This window comes from Osmia lignaria, chromosome 4, assembly GCF_051020975.1.
Source record: "Osmia lignaria lignaria isolate PbOS001 chromosome 4, iyOsmLign1, whole genome shotgun sequence".
In the NCBI taxonomy this organism is placed as follows: Eukaryota; Metazoa; Arthropoda; class Insecta; order Hymenoptera; family Megachilidae; genus Osmia; species Osmia lignaria.
Window position 1 is genome coordinate 9,091,426 of NC_135035.1, and position 23,981 is coordinate 9,115,406.

Sequence of the window (23,981 nt, forward strand, 5' to 3'; positions counted from 1 at the left end):
GTGCTGGCAATTCACCGGGCGAGGAATTGAATTCCACGCGGGCCGACAATGGCGCCGTAATCGACAGTACTCGTGTCGTATTTTTTCCTCATCTCCGCGCCACTCGCGGCAGAAAAATTAGGGGTAATTTCGACAGAGGGTCGCTATGACGGAAGAGGTCCTTTCTACTTTCTCTCTGCTCTCATCCAATCAATCCCCATCACGTTTATTTATTTATTAAATGTCTGTACCTTTCAAAGAAAAAGAGACACGAACGTGATCCATTTATTTAATTAAATTATGCCCATAATTGGATTCCTGTTGCTGAGTAAACAGGGCCAATTTCTCTCCATAAATATTTCTTTCCGCGTTTGCAAGGTATATACTTTCTTATACAGAAAGTCTGAAAGAATCGATCTACGTAAAAAAAAAATTGATTTATAAAAAAAGTGCATGTGCATCGAGTTAAGTGCAATGCTACACTTGACTTGAGATATCTCTCAAACTACTCTGTTTTCAATATTTTACCCACTCGTATTTCCGGACCATTTTATAATGTGACTCTGGGGAACGTTTGCTTTCGACTTGGAAACTTGTGTGATCGTAGTATTGTTATCGCGGAGGGATTTAAGGATTTATCAAAGAAACATTCTGAAACTCCTTTTATAAAAAGCTGAAACATTCCTTTATCTTTAATTAAACGAGAAAATGTACTCTTTCGTTTCGTTTTAAAATAAAACGCGGACAAAGCGAAGCGGGAGTGGTAAACAAGAATGGTTTTTAAAATAGAAACCTCTGATGAATGAGAAAACGATAGAGTTACAGCGTTAGGAAATTGTGCTGCTTCTCGATCGCTTCGAACGAGTATAACATTTCTTCCATTAATCAGTGCCTTCTACCTGAGCTAGGAATACTTTTCACGCGCTTCAGTTAACGATCGAGTGAACAGGACCTCAATTTCCGACGTCGAAGCTCGAGGAAGCAGCGTCGGGTCGGAACAAGATCCTCTAACGCGAAGGACGAAATTATTAAAGGCACCTTGGCCCGTTCCATTTGTAATAATCTCGGCTGTCAGTCGAGAAAGGAAGTATCGACTTTTCAATCGCGACCGATGGAAATACTTTTTCCAACCCTTTCGAACGAATCTGGACCGAAGATCCGACACGCTGAAAATTCCTTTTCCACCTGGAAAAATTTTTGAAAGCATCTTCGAAGTGGAACAAAATCTCCAAGCAATATCGTTCAAAAAAAAAAATGGAATACAATTTTTTTCCCCGACTGACTGTCAGTTGACCCGTGCATCGACAGTGTCTGAAGAAGTTTCCGTACAATGGCAAGAAAAATGAAAAGAGAAAGAATGAAGAGTAGAGGGGAGAGAAAAAGAGTTTACGAGCATTCACGATGGGAAATCGATACGATATTTCATCCGTTTCGCCGTCAACGGTCTCGAAGGTGCGAGCAGCCAAGTTGCACAGGCTGCACCCCATCCACAAGCTTCATCCCCGTCCTCTCTGGCAGCCTCGAAAATCCTTTAAACGTTCATCCCTTTAAGGAGTAGCACGTCGTCGAGCCGATAAGCCGACGTTCGATGCGACCCCGCCGTCACCTTTCGATCGCTCGATTGCCCTACAGTGTGAAGTCATCCGTGTGCTGGAACGCCGTGAAAGATAGGCGAAACTTACTACCGACCATTTGCATTTCACCAGCAGTAAATTTCTCACGATCTATAATGCGAATTAGTATCGCCCTTTGAACGAAAAAAAAATTTCCAACCAGATATCCTTTTTCCAGGACGGAGTTCATTAAAGGCGATTGTCTCGTTGGCACCTAGGCGACGGCGAATTAATTAATAAACCACGGCATTCAAGCGGAACACAAAGTGGCGATTAAGTCTGATTAAACGGCAGATTGCGCGGACAATGAATGCATTACGACGGCTAGGCATGCGATACGCCGTTGATACCAGCGCCTGATAACAACCAAGAATAATTAATTGAAATAAAATTCATGACGAATTCGTTCTGAGAGTATGCTAAAGAAACGAGCAGTTCATGACGAACGAGAAGTTGATCAATCGAACCTTGCCTTCCTGTTAATTAACGGTAACAGGTTCGTCGATGCTGTTGATTTGTTGAATCGACGAATTCAATTTGATCCTTGACACCGGTTGCTCCGTTTTGTAATCTCGACTCAACGACTCGTCAATGGAGTCAACGAACAAGAAGCTGATGAATTTGCATTGTTAATTGAGACCAAGACAAACGGCATTCCGACAGACCTGATTGCAATTAAAGAATAATACCATGACTTAAAATACAATAACGAACTGTGAATGTCGGGAATTTCTTTGTGCTCCTAGTTACGCAATAATGTTAATTAAAAACATTTATTTCTCCCCTGAGAATTATTCGCATCCCGCAGTTCGACGAATAAAATTTTCCAAGCACGCTTCAAGTTCGAATGCTTCCAAAATGGAGGCACAACCCTAAACAACCCCCCGAACCGGACACTTGGTCGAGGAACTTTGTAACAACAAGAGCTACCGTTTAGCCAAGACTACCATAGCAGAACTTGCACGTCCGCGATCAGATAGTTCCCACCACATCCCTCGGCCCTTTTCAAGCGAACCCTTTAGTGTTCCAGTTACTCGTCGACCGATTATTAAGCGTTTCCATGGCGTCGAATCGATTGGATCGACGTAAGTGGCAGCGTTCTCGCCAGCCTCGAGATTTCGATCGAGAACAGACTCGAGTATCCCGGTTCATGATTTTCAACCGAACACAAATTGCTACCACAAATCGTTCGAGAAACAGAAACGAGAGAATCTTGAATGTGTCGATCGGACGAAGCCTGCCATTGTTCCAACGAATTCATGATATCGATCGGAAGCGAAGTAATTACCGTGCAAGGTGAGCGAGAGTTAATTCCGGGGTGGCGAGCTCTTTCTCTATCCATTTCCACGTCGCGTCGTCCGCCTCGTCATTTTCTCTATCTTCGATCAGGTCCACCCCTGTGTTCTTTTTTTATTTTTTTCTATGCTTCCTCGACCGATCCTCACCTTTCTGGCGGACAAATTGGATTCGATAATTGCGAATCACGATGACAGAGACGACAGTCACGTCGACGATCGGCTGGCCCCAGCTGGCTACCGAGAAAATATCTACGTCTTTCGATTTATTACGCGACGGTCTATCACTGTCGCGAGAATCGAGACATCGAGAAGAAATCGATATTGCTTTCATGTTCCCGTCTGATAGATTGCAAGCATTCGCAAGAACTGATAATTATGATTGCTCTTCGACGCGGTTGTAATTACGTCTTCTACTTTGAACTTTCTTCTTTATCGTGTCTGTCTAAACGTGTGCAGTTTCTACTTGCTTCAAATAAGATTGACTTTCGCCCGTCAGTTTTTTCGCGATGAGAAAATTGTAATAGCGATCGGACGTTACAAAACAAAGGGATCATCGAATTTCCCGGCTGCTCGTAATGCTCGAACATAGACGGTCGACTACGTAACACGGCCATCTATGGATATAGGTGGTAAACCGCGGATGTCCGGCGCGGATCAGCCGTGGTTAAAACTGTCCGCGTAAAAGGATCCATTTAAATCCACGAAGCTGGTTGAACACGCGCGGGAAATTTCTGCCACCGGTGCACACTGACAGGATAACCATTCATCCCCTCGTTAACGAACAATCAAAACCGCAGCGCGGTTGGATTTTTTCAATTAATGTCACCGGATTAAATGAATAAACGTCAGATGTTAATTATCCGCTAACGGAGTGAAATGAACCGGGAACGTCTGCGTTTCAAACGTAGCGACACGCGAAATAACGTGTTCCCTGGCCCTTACTAGGAGAAAAATAAAATATACCGACCGCTGTTGAAGAAAAACTAACAACGACGGTTGTTTGTCGGGTTCTCCATTCTGTCTCCGCAGGCAATTACTGCTTGCACAACGCTAATTTCTGCTGCGTGCACGCGAAATTGTCGACTCATTACGGGCACGAGATCATTGTTGTCTTTATCGTGGTTCGTGTCCGCGCAGATGGCAGTTCGAAATAATCAAACTCAAGCCTTACTTCTAAATTGCTCGCGGAAACAATTTAACTTCTGCCGATTGGAATTTCTAAACACATGGTTTCAATAATTTCGAATAAACAGCTCTATAATAGATGACGCATCCGATTTTCCAATGCCGTATTTTTTCCCTTAATTGTTTGATTATATAAAATTCATGAAACTTTTCTCGGCGACATTACGTTAATGAATAACCAGTCAACAATCGAGGCGAACCAACGGGATTAATTACGAGTCCGGGATCTCAAGTTCCTCGTTTCCGACATCGAATCAAATTTCCAGCGAAAATACATCGAAATTATGAAGGTCCGCGGCTCAATTACCGAACCTGGACCGTCTGTCAACGTCCTGCCGTGTTTGTTTTCACCGTTCTCGTTCCGGCAACGTTATTTCAAGCCGAGCCGGTACCTCCGGGTAATAAGAGATACAATCGTAATATCCTGGACGCTGCGTTCCGTCTAAATTGTCCGACCAGCTTATCCCGAATATTTACAGCCCCATCCTGATTACAAGCCGGAGCGTCGCGATAGTAACCGAAACGTGTGGAATATTTTCGTAGGTCCTCGCGGAACGTGGCCGCCGGCTCTGCTTCCCTAACAAATGATCGCCGACTGTCAAATATAACCAGAAAAAAAGAAAGAGAAACGGAGAAAAAAGAGCGCTTAACAGCCGACCAGATAAAAATTGATGGCTCGTGTCAGGACTATTATTGTGCGACGCGTGTAGAGACACATCATTAGAGGGGGTTTGAATGAGGATTTTCTAGCTGAACAGAGACAGAGGCGAGCGGAGTAGTATAGGTTAGCCCTGGGTCGGCCATATATTTGTGCGTATCGTGCCTCTAGTCGGGGAATTACGAGAAAGATTGATCGTACCTATTTGCCGAAACCAAATTACACTTCTGTTCAGCCGCTCTCTCTATCTTAGGAAGCCATTCCGTTACCGTGGCTAGTCTCCCATTTATTTATCACCGTCCCAATAAATAATTAGCCCCCTTAATAACGTCCAAGGTGCATCGATGTATCGATAGATTATTATTATTTATCCCCGGCGAGAATAAAAGGGATAACCGCGTGATGCATGGAGCCAAGGGTAGAACGAACAAGAGGATAGAAGAACCGGTAGATTGTTTTCTATGATGTACGGTTCGAAAGACTACCCCGGCAGACGTAATGAAAAGTTTGTTTTTTTTTTCTTTCCTGCTGAAGGAAAGAAAGGAAAGAAGGGTAAATGAAACACTTACGCTGAACGGCACCAGCGAGTTCTTCACGGACGGGACCATCCATTGTTGAAACAGCGACATGACCACTTGGCAGCCGACCACGACCTCCACGATCCGTTTAATCAAAAATCTGCAAGAAGAAATAAAACGTTTCTTCGTGACGTCGTCACCAGGCTAGTTCGGTTGAATCAATGCCACGTGGAAAGGAAATTTTTTTAAATGGACCTGTTTTCGATTCAAACGAACCCTCTGAGTCTGACTTAAAAAGGCGATCTTGGAAACTGGATGACTTTATGAATTTTAATTAATTGACTGCTGCAAACGTTGACTCAACTCTCTGGTATAATATAAAAGATACGACTTCTGAGGTGACGTTTCTTTTCCATCGTGATTTCTCCTAGAAAGTCAGCAATCATGCCGATGGCAAGAAATGGTGGCCAGACTCTCGATGCACTTCCGGCTATATGCATCGTCGAGACACATACGTTGACGGAGACGGAAGAAAGTGTTCCACGAAAATTTTCGAGATTCCGGATACGATCGAAAGTACGAGCCGGAAGCATGGAAAGGAATACATCACCTTGCACCCGGAGTCCATCGAAACGTACCCTCTTCTATTTTCCCAACAATAGCCCACTTAAATCTAATTTCGCGAACACTCCGCTCGCCAACTTTGCCTTCTTCCCTCCGTTTTCCTTTCCAAAGGAAGTGTGTAGGATTGAAACCGAGCGAAAAAGAAGGCAAACTTTTCGTGAAGTGCTCGCGAACGGATACGAGCTGGTACGTATATAAACGTGCTCACCGACAGGATTAGAATTGAAAGGAACTTTAACGCGGAACACGAGTGTTTTCTAGTTGATCTAATTACAAACTCCGTTTCAGTCGTTTAGTTTGTTAACTGAAATTGATCGTTGCGACCATTACTCGTTGTTCCAATAATTAAAGCAGAGCCTTTTGCAAATTGTCAGAACGGTCTGAATTTCTATTGACCTTAACTACTTAAAAATAATTTATTTTAGTTCTCTGAGAAGTAACGAATTAAGGCAAGATAAATTATCTTTAATTATATCAGTCGTTTATCATTTTTTTCATACTTGGTGTCAAGATTTTGCAGTCATTAATAATCTATATAATATTTCATGAACAAAGACAAGACACCTGCGTCGAAAATATTTTTCGAGAGAAATCTAAATGGTAAATATAAACTCTTTGCTTAATTTTCAATTTCTTGGCTACGTTTTAGTATTATTTTAAACAATTTTCTTAGGAGCTTCAATAAAAAGAAAGATACACGATACTCGACAAATTGTAGGTCAAGCATTCTACAATGTACCTGCATTCTAAGAAGGAAATTTCAATCCACGATAAAAATTCTGAAATACAACTGAATGTTCCCCGTCGCAAAGCGTTCTAATATTAGTTTCAAGAAAAGTTTCGTCCAGTTTTATACGGACACGGGTAATGCATACCCGTGAAAAATAGATGACAATGTATCCTTGCAAGAGAGCTGAGATCACGTTGAGCCTGTCGCATGAAACAAGCAGATTAATCTTCCAGTCTCGTGTATACAAAAATCCTTCCTTCGTATATCCGTTGTTAAAACATTAATTTTCATTCGTTTCGTAAGTCGTATGACTTGGTAATTTTCATGTTTCACGGTTCAAACAATCTAAATCTCAATTTTAATCTCTATTTTCCATACGTTTCGATACGCCGAATTGGAAAAACCAAAAAGGAGAAACCTCGACGTACTCTTATTAATGTTTACCTTTTGCGAATCCTTTGTGACCTAGGGAAATTCAGTTCATAGCAGAGCGTAGGGGCCAGAATGTAGTAGTAGAGATCATGGAGATTCAGGTTGTCCGGATATTGCACCAAGAAGGTACCAGCACCGTCTACTTCGTGCTTCGAGTCGTCGACCTCTGCAACGTTCACGCTGGGGGCTGCAACAACGAATCGTATCCGCGTTAGACGTGGAAAAAACAAATTACAGCGATGAATCACACGCGGCTGGCAAGCAACAGGAATTTCACCGGCCTCCCTCCCGCCTTACACTCCAAGTTTCTCCAAAGGGTAGAAAACAAAAATCTAAAAGCGAAAGCTTGGAGAGTTTGATGAAAAGCTAGGGGTAGAAGTTGTACGGTCGAGCTCCCAGAATCATTTCGAGCCTCTCCAGGGAGCGGGAAGAATAGTTTAATCTTCCGCGAGGAACCGGCAAGTATTTAAACTTCGATCCCTCGAGCGATAGAAGTTTCGATTGTTACGCGACGATAACGATTATTATTTCTCGAATTGATCCTCGTTCAAGGCTCGTCTGAACGAGACAAAGGGAGACGTTCCCGTAGCAAGCAGCTGGAAAATCTTCACCATTTCGACAAGCTTTTCGTTGGTTATTCGACCGAGACAAGAGCGATTCTCTCGTCTATGCGTCTAATCCGCTTGCAACGCGAATAGGTAACTGATAGAATCCCCTCATTTATCCAAATCCGACGGATAATCCAATCTGGAATTCAAATAAGCCCCGTTGCACCGGCTGTTACCCGACTACCATAGCTATGGAACAGCCGATCGGACCGATCCGCTTGGCTACGCGTCGCGACGCTGCACACTGCACCGAAACGTCGATAAAAATGACCAAAAATTTACTTTTTAAATTACATCGAATAAACATATAGAATTTTTAAAAAAATATTGAATTCTGGCTACCGGGCGTCGGACGTCATCGAACCGCTATTTGGAAGCGGCAGAAATCCGTCGTCCCGACGCGACGTCTGACGTCCGAGCGACGCCTGGCGACGTTCCACGCCTTCAGCCCCTGTAATAAGCGTCGAAGAATTCGTCCAAATTAAATTCCTGCTGCCTCTTTTTCGTTCGACCCGACGTTCCGTCTCCGTCTCGCAGCCTGGCTTCATTTATTCGCCCTCGTGTTTTTCCGTCTGTTTCCTCGCACTCAATACCGCTTCGAGCACGGAATTTCCTGTTCCGTCGCGATGCTCGAGTTAATACGTCGCCGCGCGAACGAGCCGCGAGATATCGCGAGAATTCCACCTCTGGTAATGGGAATCGGGGAGACGCGACTGGAATTTTTAATACGCCTTTCTCGATCCCGTTGCGATTATGGAGGAACCGAAACTTGTTGAGCGGAATTGGGTTCCGGCGAAGCCGCGATACCGGTTCAACAGGTGAAAAATCGCTGTTCTTCTGGAAAATTCAGACGCGCAGACGTGGGCGAGCAAAAATCGAAAGAAATTCATTGAATTGAGGGACGTTTAGAAATTGGAAGCATTTCTGAAGTAATGAATCAAGAGGATTGGTTGAAAACACCTTCAGTTTATCGGGCAGATAAATTTCTAGAATTAGATCTCCATGTCGTTGGGAAATTGTGGCCAACTGGTATCGAGACAGCCGAGGTCTGTTAGGCTCGGTTCGCGCTGTTCCAGGAAATTTACGAGTCCGCCGGATTGCCTTGTCGAAGATTGCAGCCAATCCTATCGGTCGGAAGCTTCGTCTCTTGTACCGTTCAAGCTTAATTTGTGAGATTTCTCGTTCGCTTTGCTATCCACCCCCTTGCTGCACTTCCCTTCCTACTGTCTCTCCGTCTCGCACACTTTCGACATATTACTTTTACATAAAAATAAATTTCACCGCAGCTCGTTATTTCTCAATTTTACACCAGACAAAGACGAATCACTGCATCAACGATAGTGCCTCCCCGGTAACACTATTGATAATAATCAAGAAGACTCTGTTCTGCTTGTATTACACTTAGCAAGTTCATACGTCAAGACAGATACCTTCCATTCCGTCCTTCGTACAAGCCATATTTTCCCTTTAATATCAGGTTGCGATACGAATACACCTACAAAACAGGAGCTGATGCTTGCGATTGCGTTTACACGGTGCAAAATCATAGTTTGCAGACGAATCGATATTCGACCGCGATGGTTTTATAAGAGTTCCAACGCGATATCGCATGCGAGACATCGAATGTATTAATTTCCTCTAATATAAAATTACGCGAACATCTCTCGCAGCCGGCGCGGCGATGAAATTAAAAAGGAATAGAAGTTACTTCCACGAAGGCGAAGTTTCTCAAAGCCCGTTGCACCTTCCATGAAAACAAGCCTTCGTGGCGCGAACTCGTCGAGTTCCTTAGCTGTTGCCGTGGCTGCGAAGCTCGTGATACCAGAACATAAGAAGATTTCCGACGCGTGGGTGCTTTCGCGAACTTGCACCGTGAAAGGTTGGACGTCAACGGTGTAATAAATTAGAGGGAAACTCGTCGTACGGTGGCGTTAGACGACTCCCACTCGCACCTTCTATCCGGCAATGATGTATGACACGGCGTTTAACGTTGCGTAAGTATTTAAAACCGTAAATGATGGGAAGTCTGACAAGCGAGAGAGTTATTGTGCGAGACAAGCCGGGAAACTCCTATGAAACGCTTAGAAGAAATCGTTACCGAGTGTACAATAGCTTATGGGATGAATAAAACATGCCAGATGATAGTTGATTTGCAAATGAAGTATCGGCGAACGATCAATAACATTTTGATCAACTAATCACTTCTGAACGTTTAAAGAACATCACTGGAATATTCCTGATCGAATAATCGATCGCTGTTCAGAATAGCAATTCAAATTTAGGACGTTTTAAACAGATACAAAAGGGGAATAAAATGAAGTCTTAATCTATTATTGAGTATACATCTTTAGGAAATATTCCATTTCACGTCAAACTAATCATTTCTGAATATTTAAAGAACATCAGTGTAATATTCCTGATTGAATAATCGATCGCTGATCAGAATAGCAATTCAAATTTAGGACGTTCTAACAGAGACACAAAAGGGGAATAAAATGAAGTGTTAATCTATTATTCAATATTCATTTTTATGAAATATTCCATTTTAGTATAATATTGAGACACGTCCTAAAATTTTGTGCAATGCAGAAAGTTGCATTTTCCATGCGACAAAGTTGCTATCCAAACCTGCATTTATCAAACCTATAGTTTCGTACACTTGAATTCTATTAAATTTCATAGTGTCTAAAACATTGTATAATGAGACCGGTCACGTGATACGCGAGCAAAAATAACGCCATACACGAACGTTAATCGCGAAACGGAACGGAATATTAATTTCAAGAAAGCGTCGACAAAAGCGGAAGTGTCACTCCGTTAAAATTGCCAAAATTGAAACCATCCATAAATTCATCCACGGTCCATGCATTATTTAACACATCCCAGCTAACAGTTTCGAAAAATACCGACCGCTAAAAACCATCTTCCTACACAACAGCCACGCGATGCAAGCGTCGAGGTTTAACAAAGAGACGAAACGAAAAGGAAAAAAAAAAAAAGAGAAAAATATGAAGCTTCCTCGGGGAACATCGAAACGTTCGCCAGGAGCTCATCGACTCGAATGGCAGTGTGGCACGCGAAACCATAGTCGTGCAGCACGTCTGCCCAATGATTGGTCCGTTTCTGCCTCATTTTTGTCCGCTGTTCGTTCACCGACCGTTGTTCGCGTTTCAGAAAGACCTTTCGAAGAGCCTTCTACCTTAACTACAACTAAGACGTACATTAAAATAGATTGCTTTTTAAGAAGAACTCGTAGATCGATTAAGTTTCTGGATTTTCGGAGTGATTCAGGGTAGAACTGGGACTTAAATTTTCGTCCTAATTATAATTAATTAGGCACCAAATCCCCGTCAGTCCACTGGGTGACTTCGCTATAACTTCGTTCGATTGACAGAATGCTAAGGCCAAGTTTACATTAGTAAAGTAACTAATAGATATTCTAGCGTTGGTATGCTGAACCGTAGGAAGAAGGCTTACCCCGTCACATTGTTATCCCACTCTATCCTCCCAACGATCAGCTCTAAGCCTAGATTATATTGATAGAGTACACCAACGCTAGTAAGAAAGATCCATTTACTAGACTCATGTAAACTAAGCCAAATAGCGTCGATAACCGTCCCGAAACCTGGCTGAACTTATACGCATCGGCGCGCCATGAACCTGGCTACTCGACGACGGCTACGAAGCATCCCTAAGCCTACGGGCTTATTGAGAATAACGCGAAAGAGACGGGCATCGAACCCGACTTACCCCGGCAGGATCGATGCTCGCTGCTTCGACACGAAAGGACAAAAAGCTTCCGCGAAAAGAGGCGCACCGTGGCACAGAAGTCAACGTCGCCATTATAGGACGCAATAACACGGCATACGTCGATGTACAGCTAGCGAATAGAGGGTGGAGGAGGTAAATTACACGGCGAACGGTATAGAGAGAGAATTATGCGCGTGTTCGTGGCTCTAGCGAGGTATACGACCGTGAACGATCGTCTATCGCACCTCTTCGAATCGATCAGTCGCATCGATCCCGAGTGTAACGCGTTCTCCTCGTCTGCGACAAGGCTGTCTCATCGATTTTCGATAATCACGTTAGCCCGCGGCACTTTTTATACTTCGCCCGACGTTATCGTACGATCGCGAAGCAACCTGGCTGACGGACGGAGGTCCGGTCGTGCGGGGAATTAACAGTCGTCTGTTTATTTCTCGGACGAGCGACCTTTCCGTCACGGTGTCTCGCGACGAGGAAACCGCGAATTACGTATTCAAAGATGGAAAGCAGGCTGGTCTCGTTTCGGCGAACCGGAACAGAGGCAACTGTAACGTTTTAACGACTACATTATCCCGCCTCGCGATACTTAACGTTCGACCATTCCTCAACATCTGTTCCACCGGCTTCCGGGAAAGGTATCAGCTCCGCGATGCACCATTCACACGCATCCGCCATTATGTCTTCCTCCCACATTATCTTGGCATTGATTAACGAGCCTCAACCGTGAACAAGAAGTCAGGAAACGAGGAAGCCTCGGCCACGACGAAATGGACTTGAATCAAATTTGCAAACAGGAACAATTTGTACCCTCGCTTTAGGGGTGTGTCAATCGATATTTAAAATTTCAGATTTTTTAGAAAAAAAAAAATTAATTGAAGTCTAAAGGAGAAGTTGAAGGAAAATCTGAACGTTACGAAACTAAAGATTAGTTGCTACTAGAATTTATGAGGTCGCTTCGAAGCTGTTCTAAGAAACAGGAAGCATTGTATAACAGATTTTCATTGCACGAAACAGAGCCATAACACGTCAAAATGATACATGAAGTCTTTACAATTCCGAATTTCTCCGTCCCTCTCTCTGGAACTGTGCGGAGGCGTACAAGAGGGAGAGAAGGGTTAATATTCCATGCGGTGAGTTTATTGGGGAAAGGTCGCTCGTATAATTTGACTTTGCCAGCTCTGAATAATCGATATACCAGCAGGCTGCACTCAATACCCGGAAACAGACGCGAGGCTGATCGAGAGTTTAAATTGGGTGGAAATTATTCGCCTCTTCCACTGTGGCTACGTGTTCACGAAGCCTGGGTTGTGCACACGCGTCCTGGCAAACCACGACAATGTGTGTGCATCTTCAAAACCGAACAAATACCTCTGACACCCGAAACTGGATTACCAGAATGAAAAAAAAAAGGAAAATTCTTCTTTGCTGTTCCATTATCCAAACACATTGGCATCAACCTACCGCACCGAATAATCAGTTCTTTGATTCAACATCAAAGAACTTACGAGTTTCCATTATTAAATTCGTGCACGCTAATTCGATTTCCACATTACGTGTTACACGTGAGAATCCGACCATGGATCCCCCCCGATTGTAAATATGATAACAGAAAACTGTTCGTAGGATCCTTTGCTTTTCCGTCGCGACGGGTTCCTTTAATTAATTTTGTTCGCAATTTTGTCAGCGTCCCGGGTTGCAAAACACGCGACACCGAAACGGCAAGATAAAAGAGGAAAAAATATATCGTAACGAACACGTGACACGAACAAAAATATACGCAGCTGACGGTTTTTTTCTGTCGAATTCGCGTGAAATTAAAGGGCATACCGTGGAAACGCGAAACGATGTAAAGGGAATGCGTGATACTTGTTACCGAAAGTGGCCAGGCGTGCGTAACGTTTTAACGCGAGTTCGTGGCGATGAATTGACGCGGTCGATAGAAATAAACGCCCTGCCGAGGGAGTGTTGTTACCAGAGATGAATTCAAGTGTGCACCCACTACGGAGGGCCTTGAATTTTCAGGTCAAGGTCAATTTTATAAGGAATAATTTTATGGAACTTAATTTGAAACGTGATTATCGCTCCATGACAAAGCGATACGTAACCATGGGTTCGCGGACCTATGTATTCGGAAATTCAGCAAACGAAGATGCGAGGGAACAGAGAGACGCAATGGGAAACGCGATGTCTGACGGTGTTACGCGAACATTGTCTACTTACACTGTAGATTGTTGTACGACAGGGATTGCCGTCGTATTCTGCCCTGGCTCACTGTCTTTCTTCGACTGCTCAGCCGACACCACATGTTCACTTGCACGTACGACCATAGCTTCAGGAACAGGATGGCGTACAGCATGCACACGTACATGGCACCGACTGCAACAACGAACAGAATTAATTATACGTATAACATTGCACACCATCGTGGCAGCTTGTCGTCGAGCATAACGTTTCTACCACCTTCCTACCTCCCACTTCGTCAACCTATAGGACCGAAGTTCAGCTACCTTGATGAAAGTGTGTTTAAAATTAACACGAGGGAGCGAGGAAGGTAAATTAACGCGATTCCGAGGATTCTTTCTTTCGCGTTGCCCTAAAATTTCATTACATCTCGACAAGGGGTAATATTTATTTCACAAGAATATCGTTGAACAAATTCGCGGAAAGATACGGGTATTCGTTATCCGTGTTCTTTCTTGCGGATTAATGAAAAAGAAAGGAAACGTAGAGCGGGTGGTGAGAGGCAAGAAAAGAGGAGATAAAAATGATGGTGGACAGGATGGCGCGGAACGTGCAAGTACGTTTTAATCATCGCAATTCTACACGGCACCCGAGAACGTGACAGCAGATACATCTGTGCGAATAAAGCATACGTTGTTACACGCCGGACGTACGTGTCCGAATGTGGCAATTAAAGGGTTTATAAAACACGGTATTACGCATTCACGGCCGACCGTTTCATCCGCGTTGAATTTATCTTTTTCGCGGCTTTGTTCATGGCACCGCTGGGAACACGTTTGTAATGATTAAAGGTTCACAAACGCTTCTTGCAATTTCCCCGACGCGTTAACCGGCTGAAACCATCGGGACCGGAACGAATTACTTTTTCCCGCCACGTTCATCGAGCGTGGCGCTCGGTTCTGTTTAATTATGGCCAACGGTATTTGCATCGCGATCCTAAGAATGTCAATTATTATTATGCAATGCCAGTAACGGCTGCTGCCAGCTAATGGCGTTGGACCATAGACGACGAACGAAGCCAGCCAGGCTTGGGATAATCCTCATATTTCCTCGATATTTTCATCGATCCTCGCTGCCTCCTTCGCCAACCAGATTGATCGTATCTTAATTAAATCCTGTTTGCTAGCACCAGTTATTTTAGCTCATTGAGATTCTTTAAAAGAAATCTGACTTGTATATGTAAGACAAGATTTTGAATTTTAAAAAATAAATAAAAATGGTATATTAATTCAACAATTAAAAATTTATTCTCTCTTGTTTTACTAGCAAGCTTGTTCACCCATGCGAACACCCCTCGTTTACCAACGTAATTTGCATGCAAATAAAAACCCTAATTCGAATAAATATTTATTAAACAGGTTGTTTGTGGTGATCGTTCCCGGGAAAGTTCGACGACAAACAGGGAACAATTTTGTCGAACGTGCGCCTCGACGAAGAAACACGGGAAAATTAAAGTTCGATTTCTTTTCCCGACACACTTTGTATTTCCAGGTAATATGGAGGAGTACGTGGATTTTCCATCGCCTTCAGGGCTCCGCGGAAGCGAGCTTCCGACGTAACCGTGAGAACGTTCTTTGCCAGGGAAAAGTGGATACTAAATATTCTCTGACTGCTCCCTTTTGTCCCCGTCGCACTTTTCCTCATCCTTCGCGCAAGAAATATTTTCTTTGGCACGCCCACCTGGAAAGCCAGAGGCGAGGTGCTAATTAGAGAGATTCTCGGATTCCCGTGGAAACCACGCGTTTAAATACTCGACCCTGCGCGAGTAGCCCCCCCCGTTTTCCTTTGATGAGGAAACGACTCTTGCGAGGTTTGTTAATGACATCGAACGAGTTCCACCCTGAGAGACGTTAAGGAAGCGAAGAAGTCTTCGATTTCTCTCCTTCTTTTCACTCTAATCTCCTCGCGATCTCCGCGACGAGAAGGCGACAGCTAAATCTGGTCTGATATTTATCCGCTACGGGATTTTAATAACTCTATTCGTTTGCCTTCATTAAAAAGCCATCAGAACTATAGACATTAATTTCCTGGCAACGATAAAACATCTTGAAGATCAACGACGAATCGAACCAGGAATTAATATTTACGTTTCGTGATTATCTGAAATGATCAATCGCTCGTTAATGCAAATAGGAAGGAAATTCTGAAAGAACAAACGTCTTTCCTGATTGCGTGGTCGCTATCTGGAGTTGAAGAAAGTACATTTCTGTTCCTGTTTATCGTTTATGATTTCAGATAATTTTGAGGAGGGCCACACGAAGCCGGGCTCCACCATTTTCACCTTTATTTCTTCTATCTCCTTCAGTCGCATATACCGTAGGAGTGTTCGCGCTAGCAAGCCCAGGGCGTTAATGAACGTATATACCAGCTGTGTACCTGTACCGAAGCGAGATAATTGCCAAATGCCGTGACGCGTGTACTACGCGTTCCCTATAGTTTGGCACGCTGAAACGAATCTATCTTGCCGAGAGGGTGGGCTGCGACGCCTCCGTCACCCTGTGCAAACGTGTGTCCGCGTGTCACCCGCACGATTTTACAACGATCCGGCGAGAAACACGAATCGACAGCGAGATAAACTTGGAAACAGACAGAATGAAATGTACACGGAAGTAGAATTCTGTCGGCAAATAAGATTGATTGCTATTTCAAAAATGACTTCCATTTGAAATTTTTCACCTGATATCTTAATAATATCTACGATATTAATTTCCTGTCAATTATACGAAATAGACCACGAGATGAACAAACGTACGAATTAATATCACAATCCTCTCTTTCCCCTCGTCATTCATCATGGCGTTCGTGATTCGCTCACTGCTACATTTTTCTACGCCCCAAGCTTAATTGTTTCCTAGCTGAAAACTCAGAGATCGATCGGAATCACTGTTCTTGCTCGCGAGCTTGTTGCAGCTTTTTCGTGCCTCGCCGCAATATACGAGGCAAGGAGCGCAATTAAGTCGTGACAATTTGTCCGGGTGCAAGGCGTGCTCATGCCACGACAGATTTATATACCGGCGAGATTTTTCATCGACGCAGAATTACGTCGAGGGAGTCGGAATTTTCGAGCGACAGTATTACACGCCGGAAGCCGGATAATCCGAATCGGTAGATGACGGCAAAGGAGATCTTTTTTTTTTTTTATTTTTTCCAAACCCACGCGAACCATTGACAGCCGAACAATGGATAGTTATAAAGCTTCAGCATCGAAGACAGGGGATGGTAACTATTTATATGCAAACACGCTCTTTCATTGGCTCGAATACGTATCAATGATTTTATTACCCACACTCGATTCACCTGTCCCGAAGGGAGGAACAGAGACAGACGTATATAAGCTCGCGAAGATATATCGTTTCGACGGCAAACAATTTTCCGAAATTTTTGAAGACACCGTCATATTTCATCGTCGACAATGGGTTGGGCTCGAAAAAGGGATGAAATGAACGAAAAATAAAAAAAAAATAGAGGGAGAAAGATTCGCGTTAACGTACAGAATTATTCCACTGATTTCGCTGCTACGAACATTGCGTTCACGATGAACCAACCAACCACCGGTATTGTGCAGCGAGCGTACAACAATGGCGGAAGTTCCAGCAGCGAAAATAGTTTCTCCATTTTCTTCGGCCGCTCGCCGAGCTGAGGAATTGCCAGTTTTCACCTCGGACCCCATTGTCGCCTGGTACACTTCCAGATCCGCAACCCCCGATCTCCGTCATCCCATTTCCCGCGATTTTCAACCCCCTCATCTCACCACCGCTCATCCAAGAACCGTGGCACGCCGATTCTACCACCGTCTTCCTTCCTCCTATCTTCCTTTCCTCATTCTCCCTTTTCTTTCGATCGTACTGATATCAGAAAAAGCAGACTGATGCATTTTGATCAGGATCCATTTCCACGTGCCGCCTCGAACGGAAGAGACTCGAGACTCTTTTCACCCTTGGCCAGGAAACGTGTCATCGAGAACGTTCCCTCTTTCAGATACTCTTATACCCTGCTACGACTTAGTTTCTTCATCTTTTATAGGATTTCTCCTGCGACCCCGTGAACAATGTTTCTTTCGATGGAATAAGCACCGCGAAAGCTCCTTCGTGAGTGCTGCGACACCAATTTTCCTTCTTTCGTATTATATTCTTCAGCTGCTGAAATCTGGATAGTTTGTACTTTGTGTCTTTTCTACTTTGTCAATTTTTTATATCTGTTACAGAATTTCTTGAACGAAGAGCTCTAATATCGCGCTCCTGCCTCGTTGCAGTAGTAGAGGTCAACGATCAGTCAGACCTGTCGCGTATAAAATTACACAGTTACAAACGCGAGTTCGTAGCAAATTAAAAGATGAACCAAATTGCTTCGACGAATATTTTATAATTGTTTTGTTCGCCCTGTAATACGGACAGGCCCGAATTTACGAGATATTTCTTTTTCACCATGAATTTTGCAAACTCATGCATATTAAATTGATGCATCGTACTACATCGGGCAGGCAATTAATTAAAATACAAATTTCAAGCTCAATTTCGTATCCTAAATATTTAGCGGTATAAAACGTGTACTTTGAATTCGATGGAATGCCTCGATCCGCCGACGAGAAATAAATTTCGTTGTTCGAAAAGATCGATCAAGGCTAACGTGTATCCGTCCATTAATCGTTTCATCGAAAGCATTAGAAGTAACGTCGAATTCGTGGAACAATGTCGCACGTACACGTTTACCATCTTGTTTCAGCTCGCGTGCACCCTGCATTTGGCGTGACAACGAGCCGCGCGTACTCGGCACACCTGAGCGACGGGTGTATATAAATCGAGCATGCCGAATGGAGAAGAAACAAAGAAAAATACAAAGGAAAAAAGGAAAGAGGAAAAGGGAGAACGTGGAACAGAATCGAAAAAGAACACCGTGATCCGATCGTACGGATCTCCAATGCGATTGTGATCGAAAACTATAAAATAAAAAGAATATTTTAGATAAATATTATGGAAAAAATATGGCACGACTTTAGTAATTGGTATGTTCCATTTAATTTAAGGAAACAAGGCTTTGAGAGTTAATTGCAAAGAATTTAAAATGTTTCTCTTCTCATCAATTTCTTAACGTATCCATCCGTTCATTCAGGAGTTTATTCTTTCATAGCGTTCTATTACCGGGAAACGTTTATTCGAGCGTGTGTACTGAATCGAATAAACCCTCGAAATTACGATTTCATAAAAATCCGTAATACTTGGAATAAAAATGTCAAAGGCGTTTCACGGATGAAAGACGCGCGACATTGCGCCAACGTGAATACACGAACAGCGAGAGAACGGGGTGGAATTGTTTCCTTTTATTTTCGTCGGAACAAAGGACAACAAGCGGAAAAATTCTTTTTTCTCTTTCTTCTACCTATTTTCAGCTGCGTGTCACCGTTGCTCTGTCCATTAAATCTTTCCGTGGTCATCAAAGCTCGTTGAATTTTTGTAGACCGAAATTGTTCGAAATTCTAATTAATTAACATAGTTCGATTCGATTCTGTGCGAATTTAACGTGGCGATAGTTCTACGAGTAAAACCATTTGCTGGATTTAGTTGTTTGTAATAAAGTATCGTGTCGAAAGTTTCTGTTAATCGGTCGTGGAACGATTATTCCACGAAATTATGCTACATTTCGCGTAATTATAGGGCGACGTGTGCGAGCCGCGTCAATTTCATCGTTCGAATATACCTCGATGAAAACAGTTATATTAATTCTATAACTGATATCGAATTTCCTCCGACGAAATCATCGTCACTGGCCAACTCGCGATACGCTTTCGATATTTATCTAAAAATATCGTTTCAACCACGTCACCGTTCAGCTGCACCAACTTATTAAATCATAAGGGCAGTTTAAACTCTTCTAATCAGTTTTGCTTCAGGTGCTTTCGGAAGAATGTTTCACCAATACAAACAGAAAGGGTGCACGAATATGGAAGAATTATGATAGGGGATAAGATTTCAAGATGCTGGCAGTTTTCCAAAACCTCTAGTATCTTCGATACGCTCCGTAGACGCAAAATCTTCTCATTATTTTTGTACAGTGCAGTTAGGTTTACATTACTGTAAATCATAGCGAAGTAAAATTACGAAAGGCAGTTGTAGATCAACAGAATGTTTCTAAATCATCCTGTTTCCAATAACATCTCTATCAAATTTAAATTCGAAATAGTTTTTACAACGTAACTATCATTTGCTTCAATCTTCAATTGTTTCAAAGACACACCTGATCCCAGTTATATGGAACACGCCATAGCAACTCTAAAGCGCCTCCATTTCATTGATTTATAGCGGAACAATCAATATAACACCGATCAAATCGAACGATCGAAAACTCTTCTCTTTTATCTCCAATAATCTCCAACAACGAAGCCAATAAGAGCCCGTCTCGAGACGAGGGAAGCTGGGATCGCGTAAAAACCATTCGCTCTTTATTTTTCAAGAATGCTCCAGGATGACCAATAAATTCACCGCACGGCTTTGCCCCGCGTAACCGGAAGTCGTGGCTTTTATACAGGACGTATATACATTTCGGGATCGATCGGTCGTAATTCACCCGACACGCGTAATTCCCTATTTACGTCCTGACGATTCGTTTGCTCGTTCCTTCGACTTTCACGGGCTAAAACCCCGTACCACGATTCCCTCCACCCGGGACATTTCTGATCCTGGCACGGTATCCAGTTGGCTCGGGCTTGTAATCACCTCGCGAAGTTACCGTGCGTGAAGCCAGATCTTGGCAGGCTGCGTGCATTCGTTTCACGCGCGACTATGCAGATTGCTGGACTGTTTCTATGTGGCTTTCGAGAAGATGAAACAGGGCTCTTTCGTCTCGAGAAAGTCAATAGATGAACAGAAATCGCGGTTCCAACACTTTGATACTTGTACATTTTGCGGAATCCGTTCCTCTTTCTATTCAACAAAGAATTATCGATACCGATATTTATTAAATTCCTTTGACTGTAGCAACGGAAGCGCGAAATTCAGCGCGTTTGCTTTGATACGACACGATACTCTTCCTTCGCCGGCAATCATTTCTTCGCTTAAATGGGTCGAAAAGTTTTCTTTCAGATTCTCGCATCTGATGCTTGTTCTTAGTCCATCCCCTTCTCCTCGCTCGGTTAAGGAAGACGCTGCAATCGACGCGGTATTCTCTGAAACGTTCACTCGAGCGAATTCGAATTAAATTTCAAGTATCCTTTTCTGCAACTCGTCCCATACCTCGCCGCCCATTTCTCGAACTAACCGAAGAATCCGGCGAGTTCCGTGAAGCTGGATCCTCGAATCTTCCTCGAGGGTATCGATTTTGTCTTAAATTTCATGCCGCGACTTTGCGAACCAGCTAAAGATCTTAGCGTGTCGTTGCAGCGAAGCCAACTTTCCAAGCGCCAAAAGGGTACAAACCGAGCTTCTCCGCGAAGTTTGTTTCGAACGGTACACAACTTTTTCAAATGAATCGGATTAAATCGCCTCGGGAAACGATGACGAGATCCTTAACGCGACGGTTCCTTCAACTTTGATTTTATACATTTGTATTTGACTACTCCCGCGCGAAGGGGTGTTCTCGGATAGCCGAATCCTTTTGGAAATTCAAGATTCGTCTCAAAGGCAACACCAACGCGAACTGCACCCACTCCGAGAATGGTCGATTTAAACGATACAGTCTAACGATGCTGACAGAACGCAAGGCCGCAAACAACTGGCAGCTAAAGCGTACACGAAACGGAACATCAAAGTTGAACGAAAATCGTCGCCGGACGATGTTAATATTTCAGTAGAGAAGGCTCGTTTACCCTCTGCCGTTACAAAGCGACCCTCCGCGCGTATCGCCGTTACATCTTCCTGGTTAAATTCTCGTCGCCTCGCGTCCAACAAAGCCTAGCATCCGGTATCAAGTCAACCACTTCCGACACGTAAACTCGCGACGTCCCTTCCTCTCGCAAGGACCACAGCTCAAGCGCAATGACTTTGTTCGTATTACTCGCGATGGAAGCAATTTACCGTCGTAATTTCGCTAGCGGATTATCCGATGTAAACCGGCAGACTGGCCTCCTTTGTGCATTCGACTGCCACGAGCTAGTTAGCCTAACGGCGGCTGGCTAGGCTCCAGTCCGTTCCCAGCACCCTCTCCAACCTCTCCTTTGCCGACGGCTCGTTTATGCATAGTATTCTCGCGCCCGAGGATCGCCATTACGGTGCACGGAAGCGGATCCGGCACGCACACGCGTCCCTTTCGTCGCCCGATGCTCGACCATCCGCGTCTTTTTCGCTTGGCTCGCTCGCGTTTCACGCTACGTCGAGCCTCCCGCTCGTTTCGAGTCGACGAAATTGGCTGCGTACTCCTCTTACAACCCCCGACAACGGGGCGAGGGTTGAATTCATCGTTGCTCGATTTTTTCTCTTTCCCCGTCGACGATCTTTTTTCTTCCCAGTTCGTATCATCGCGTCGGTGCCTTCCTTTCCTCGGCCACTTCGTATTCCCGGTGTTCTTTGGAATTACAAATTATGCAACGCCTGCGAGCCCTTCGACTAGCCGGCCCGCGGGATGAGTTCCACGGGAATTACAAATCACGCGTCCAGAAACCACCGGGCTCGGCTGTCTCTCCGTCTACACGTACCGTGGAAAAGGAGCGAGCCACTGTTGGTTTAGGCGGCAACGAGTAGGGTTGGTTGGAACAAAGGAGCACTGGATCAGATTTAGGAGCTGGTCGGAGCAGTGGAACGGTCGAGCTGCAGGCTTAGAGCATCGTGAAACGTAAGAGGCAATCAGCCTGTGTGTTTGTACGAAAGGAAGACGAGGATTCGTCTGTAAATAACGAGCGAAAGAGCGCGAGACTTTGCATAATTTTAGAAAGAAACGTCGGCTTTCTTCCCTGTGAATTTTTAACGGATAGGTTATTCGACGAGATTGTATGTTTCGATTATCGTTAATGATCCACGATGGGAAACTGTAATACTCCAACGGCTATTTACGACTTTTGAATCATGAATGTTCTTCCGCTCGAGGTGGTACGAGCTAGCTACAGCTTTGGCTACGCTCAAACATAACAGGCTTATATCGTGCTTTAGCAGGGAACGGAAATTACGTTCGAACGTACCGGATATGTGGCCCAGGTGGGCGCCTTACCGTGAATTTTGAATAACAAATCGCGGGCCAACGACTAATTCGCAAACCTATTCGGCCTTCTCTCTCGCTCACCTCAGAGGAGAGAAGAGACGGCAGCCGGAATAACTACTTCGTTATCGTGTGGTAATCCAGTAGGATCTAGTTGAGCAAACGGGAACATCGTAAATGGAGAAGCGTTTAGGTCGCGCCATTTTCCACGGAATCTGTGTCACAGATACAGTTACCGACGCTGCCATGATGGAGTAAAACAGTTCCGGCTAGCAGGAGCTCGTTCAACCTCAAAGATTGTAGGACTCATTTAAACTTCATCGCGTTATCCGACCCGAGAAACTTCATCCCGTCAAGGCTTTTTAATTTTCATTCAGAGACTAACTAGACTTTCAAACACAAAACTAGACTCAGACTGAAATCTATGCGTAGGATGTGAAATTTTAATTAGAATAAAATTTCGCATTCAGGCCCTCCGATTGAACATTGAAGATTCGCGACTTCCACTGGCATCAAAACTAAATTTCACACTAAACGAAAGTGTACATCATTCGCGATCGTGGAGGAAGACGTAACAGCTATTTTATTCTATAGAAGACTATAGAACCCTCTGACTACGACACGGGGGTTGCAACGGGGTATCTAGAGTAGCGAACGTCGTCTTTTATTCGAGGCACGATCTTGAAATACGTCGCGTGACCGTTTCCTTTCTCCGTCGCCTTTAGGCCCCGTTAACGTAAACGTGTCTCCCGCTAACACGTACGACAGGCTGGAAGGCGAGGACGATGAAATTTTCCAGCCAGACGAGCGACGATATGGCGCGAGGTCGGTTGATTCGAAAAAGAGGCTGCTTCCGGTTCAGCTCTTTGTTTCCCTTCAACGTTATTACATTTCCATCCTACCCGACGGTGTACGCGCGTGTACGTGTTGGGGATTTTACGGGCCGAGGGTGTCGCGACGCTCGTTACAACTTTATGTTGGGCTGACGGCGTATCGAAACGGGATGCGTGCAGAGTGCACACTTCGGGACGAATTTATGGGTCGAGGGCGAAATTGAAAGAGTGCGGGCGTAGGAGAGTTATTAGAATGCAAGCGTACACGCGCGGCTACGGCGAACTTATTCACCGGTGACAGCGTAAAACCTAGCTGCACAAGAATTTGCAACAACAACGCTTGGAATTGTGCAAATCCGAGTGGCTTGATGATTCGC

General features: G+C 44.1%; 1 protein-coding gene across 1 annotated transcript in view; it reads right to left on the reverse strand.

Moving 5' to 3' along the window:
• Nucleotides 1-23,981, reverse strand: part of mdy (diacylglycerol O-acyltransferase) — a 76,640-nt gene that overhangs the window by 14,469 nt on the left and 38,190 nt on the right. Inside the window, exons 6-8 of the mRNA XM_034322629.2 lie at nt 13,631-13,786; nt 7,050-7,224; nt 5,303-5,411 (exon numbers count right to left, since the gene is read on the reverse strand). Coding sequence (XP_034178520.1) covers nt 5,303-5,411; nt 7,050-7,224; nt 13,631-13,786 — 440 coding nt within the window. The remainder of the gene's footprint in view (nt 1-5,302; nt 5,412-7,049; nt 7,225-13,630; nt 13,787-23,981) is intronic.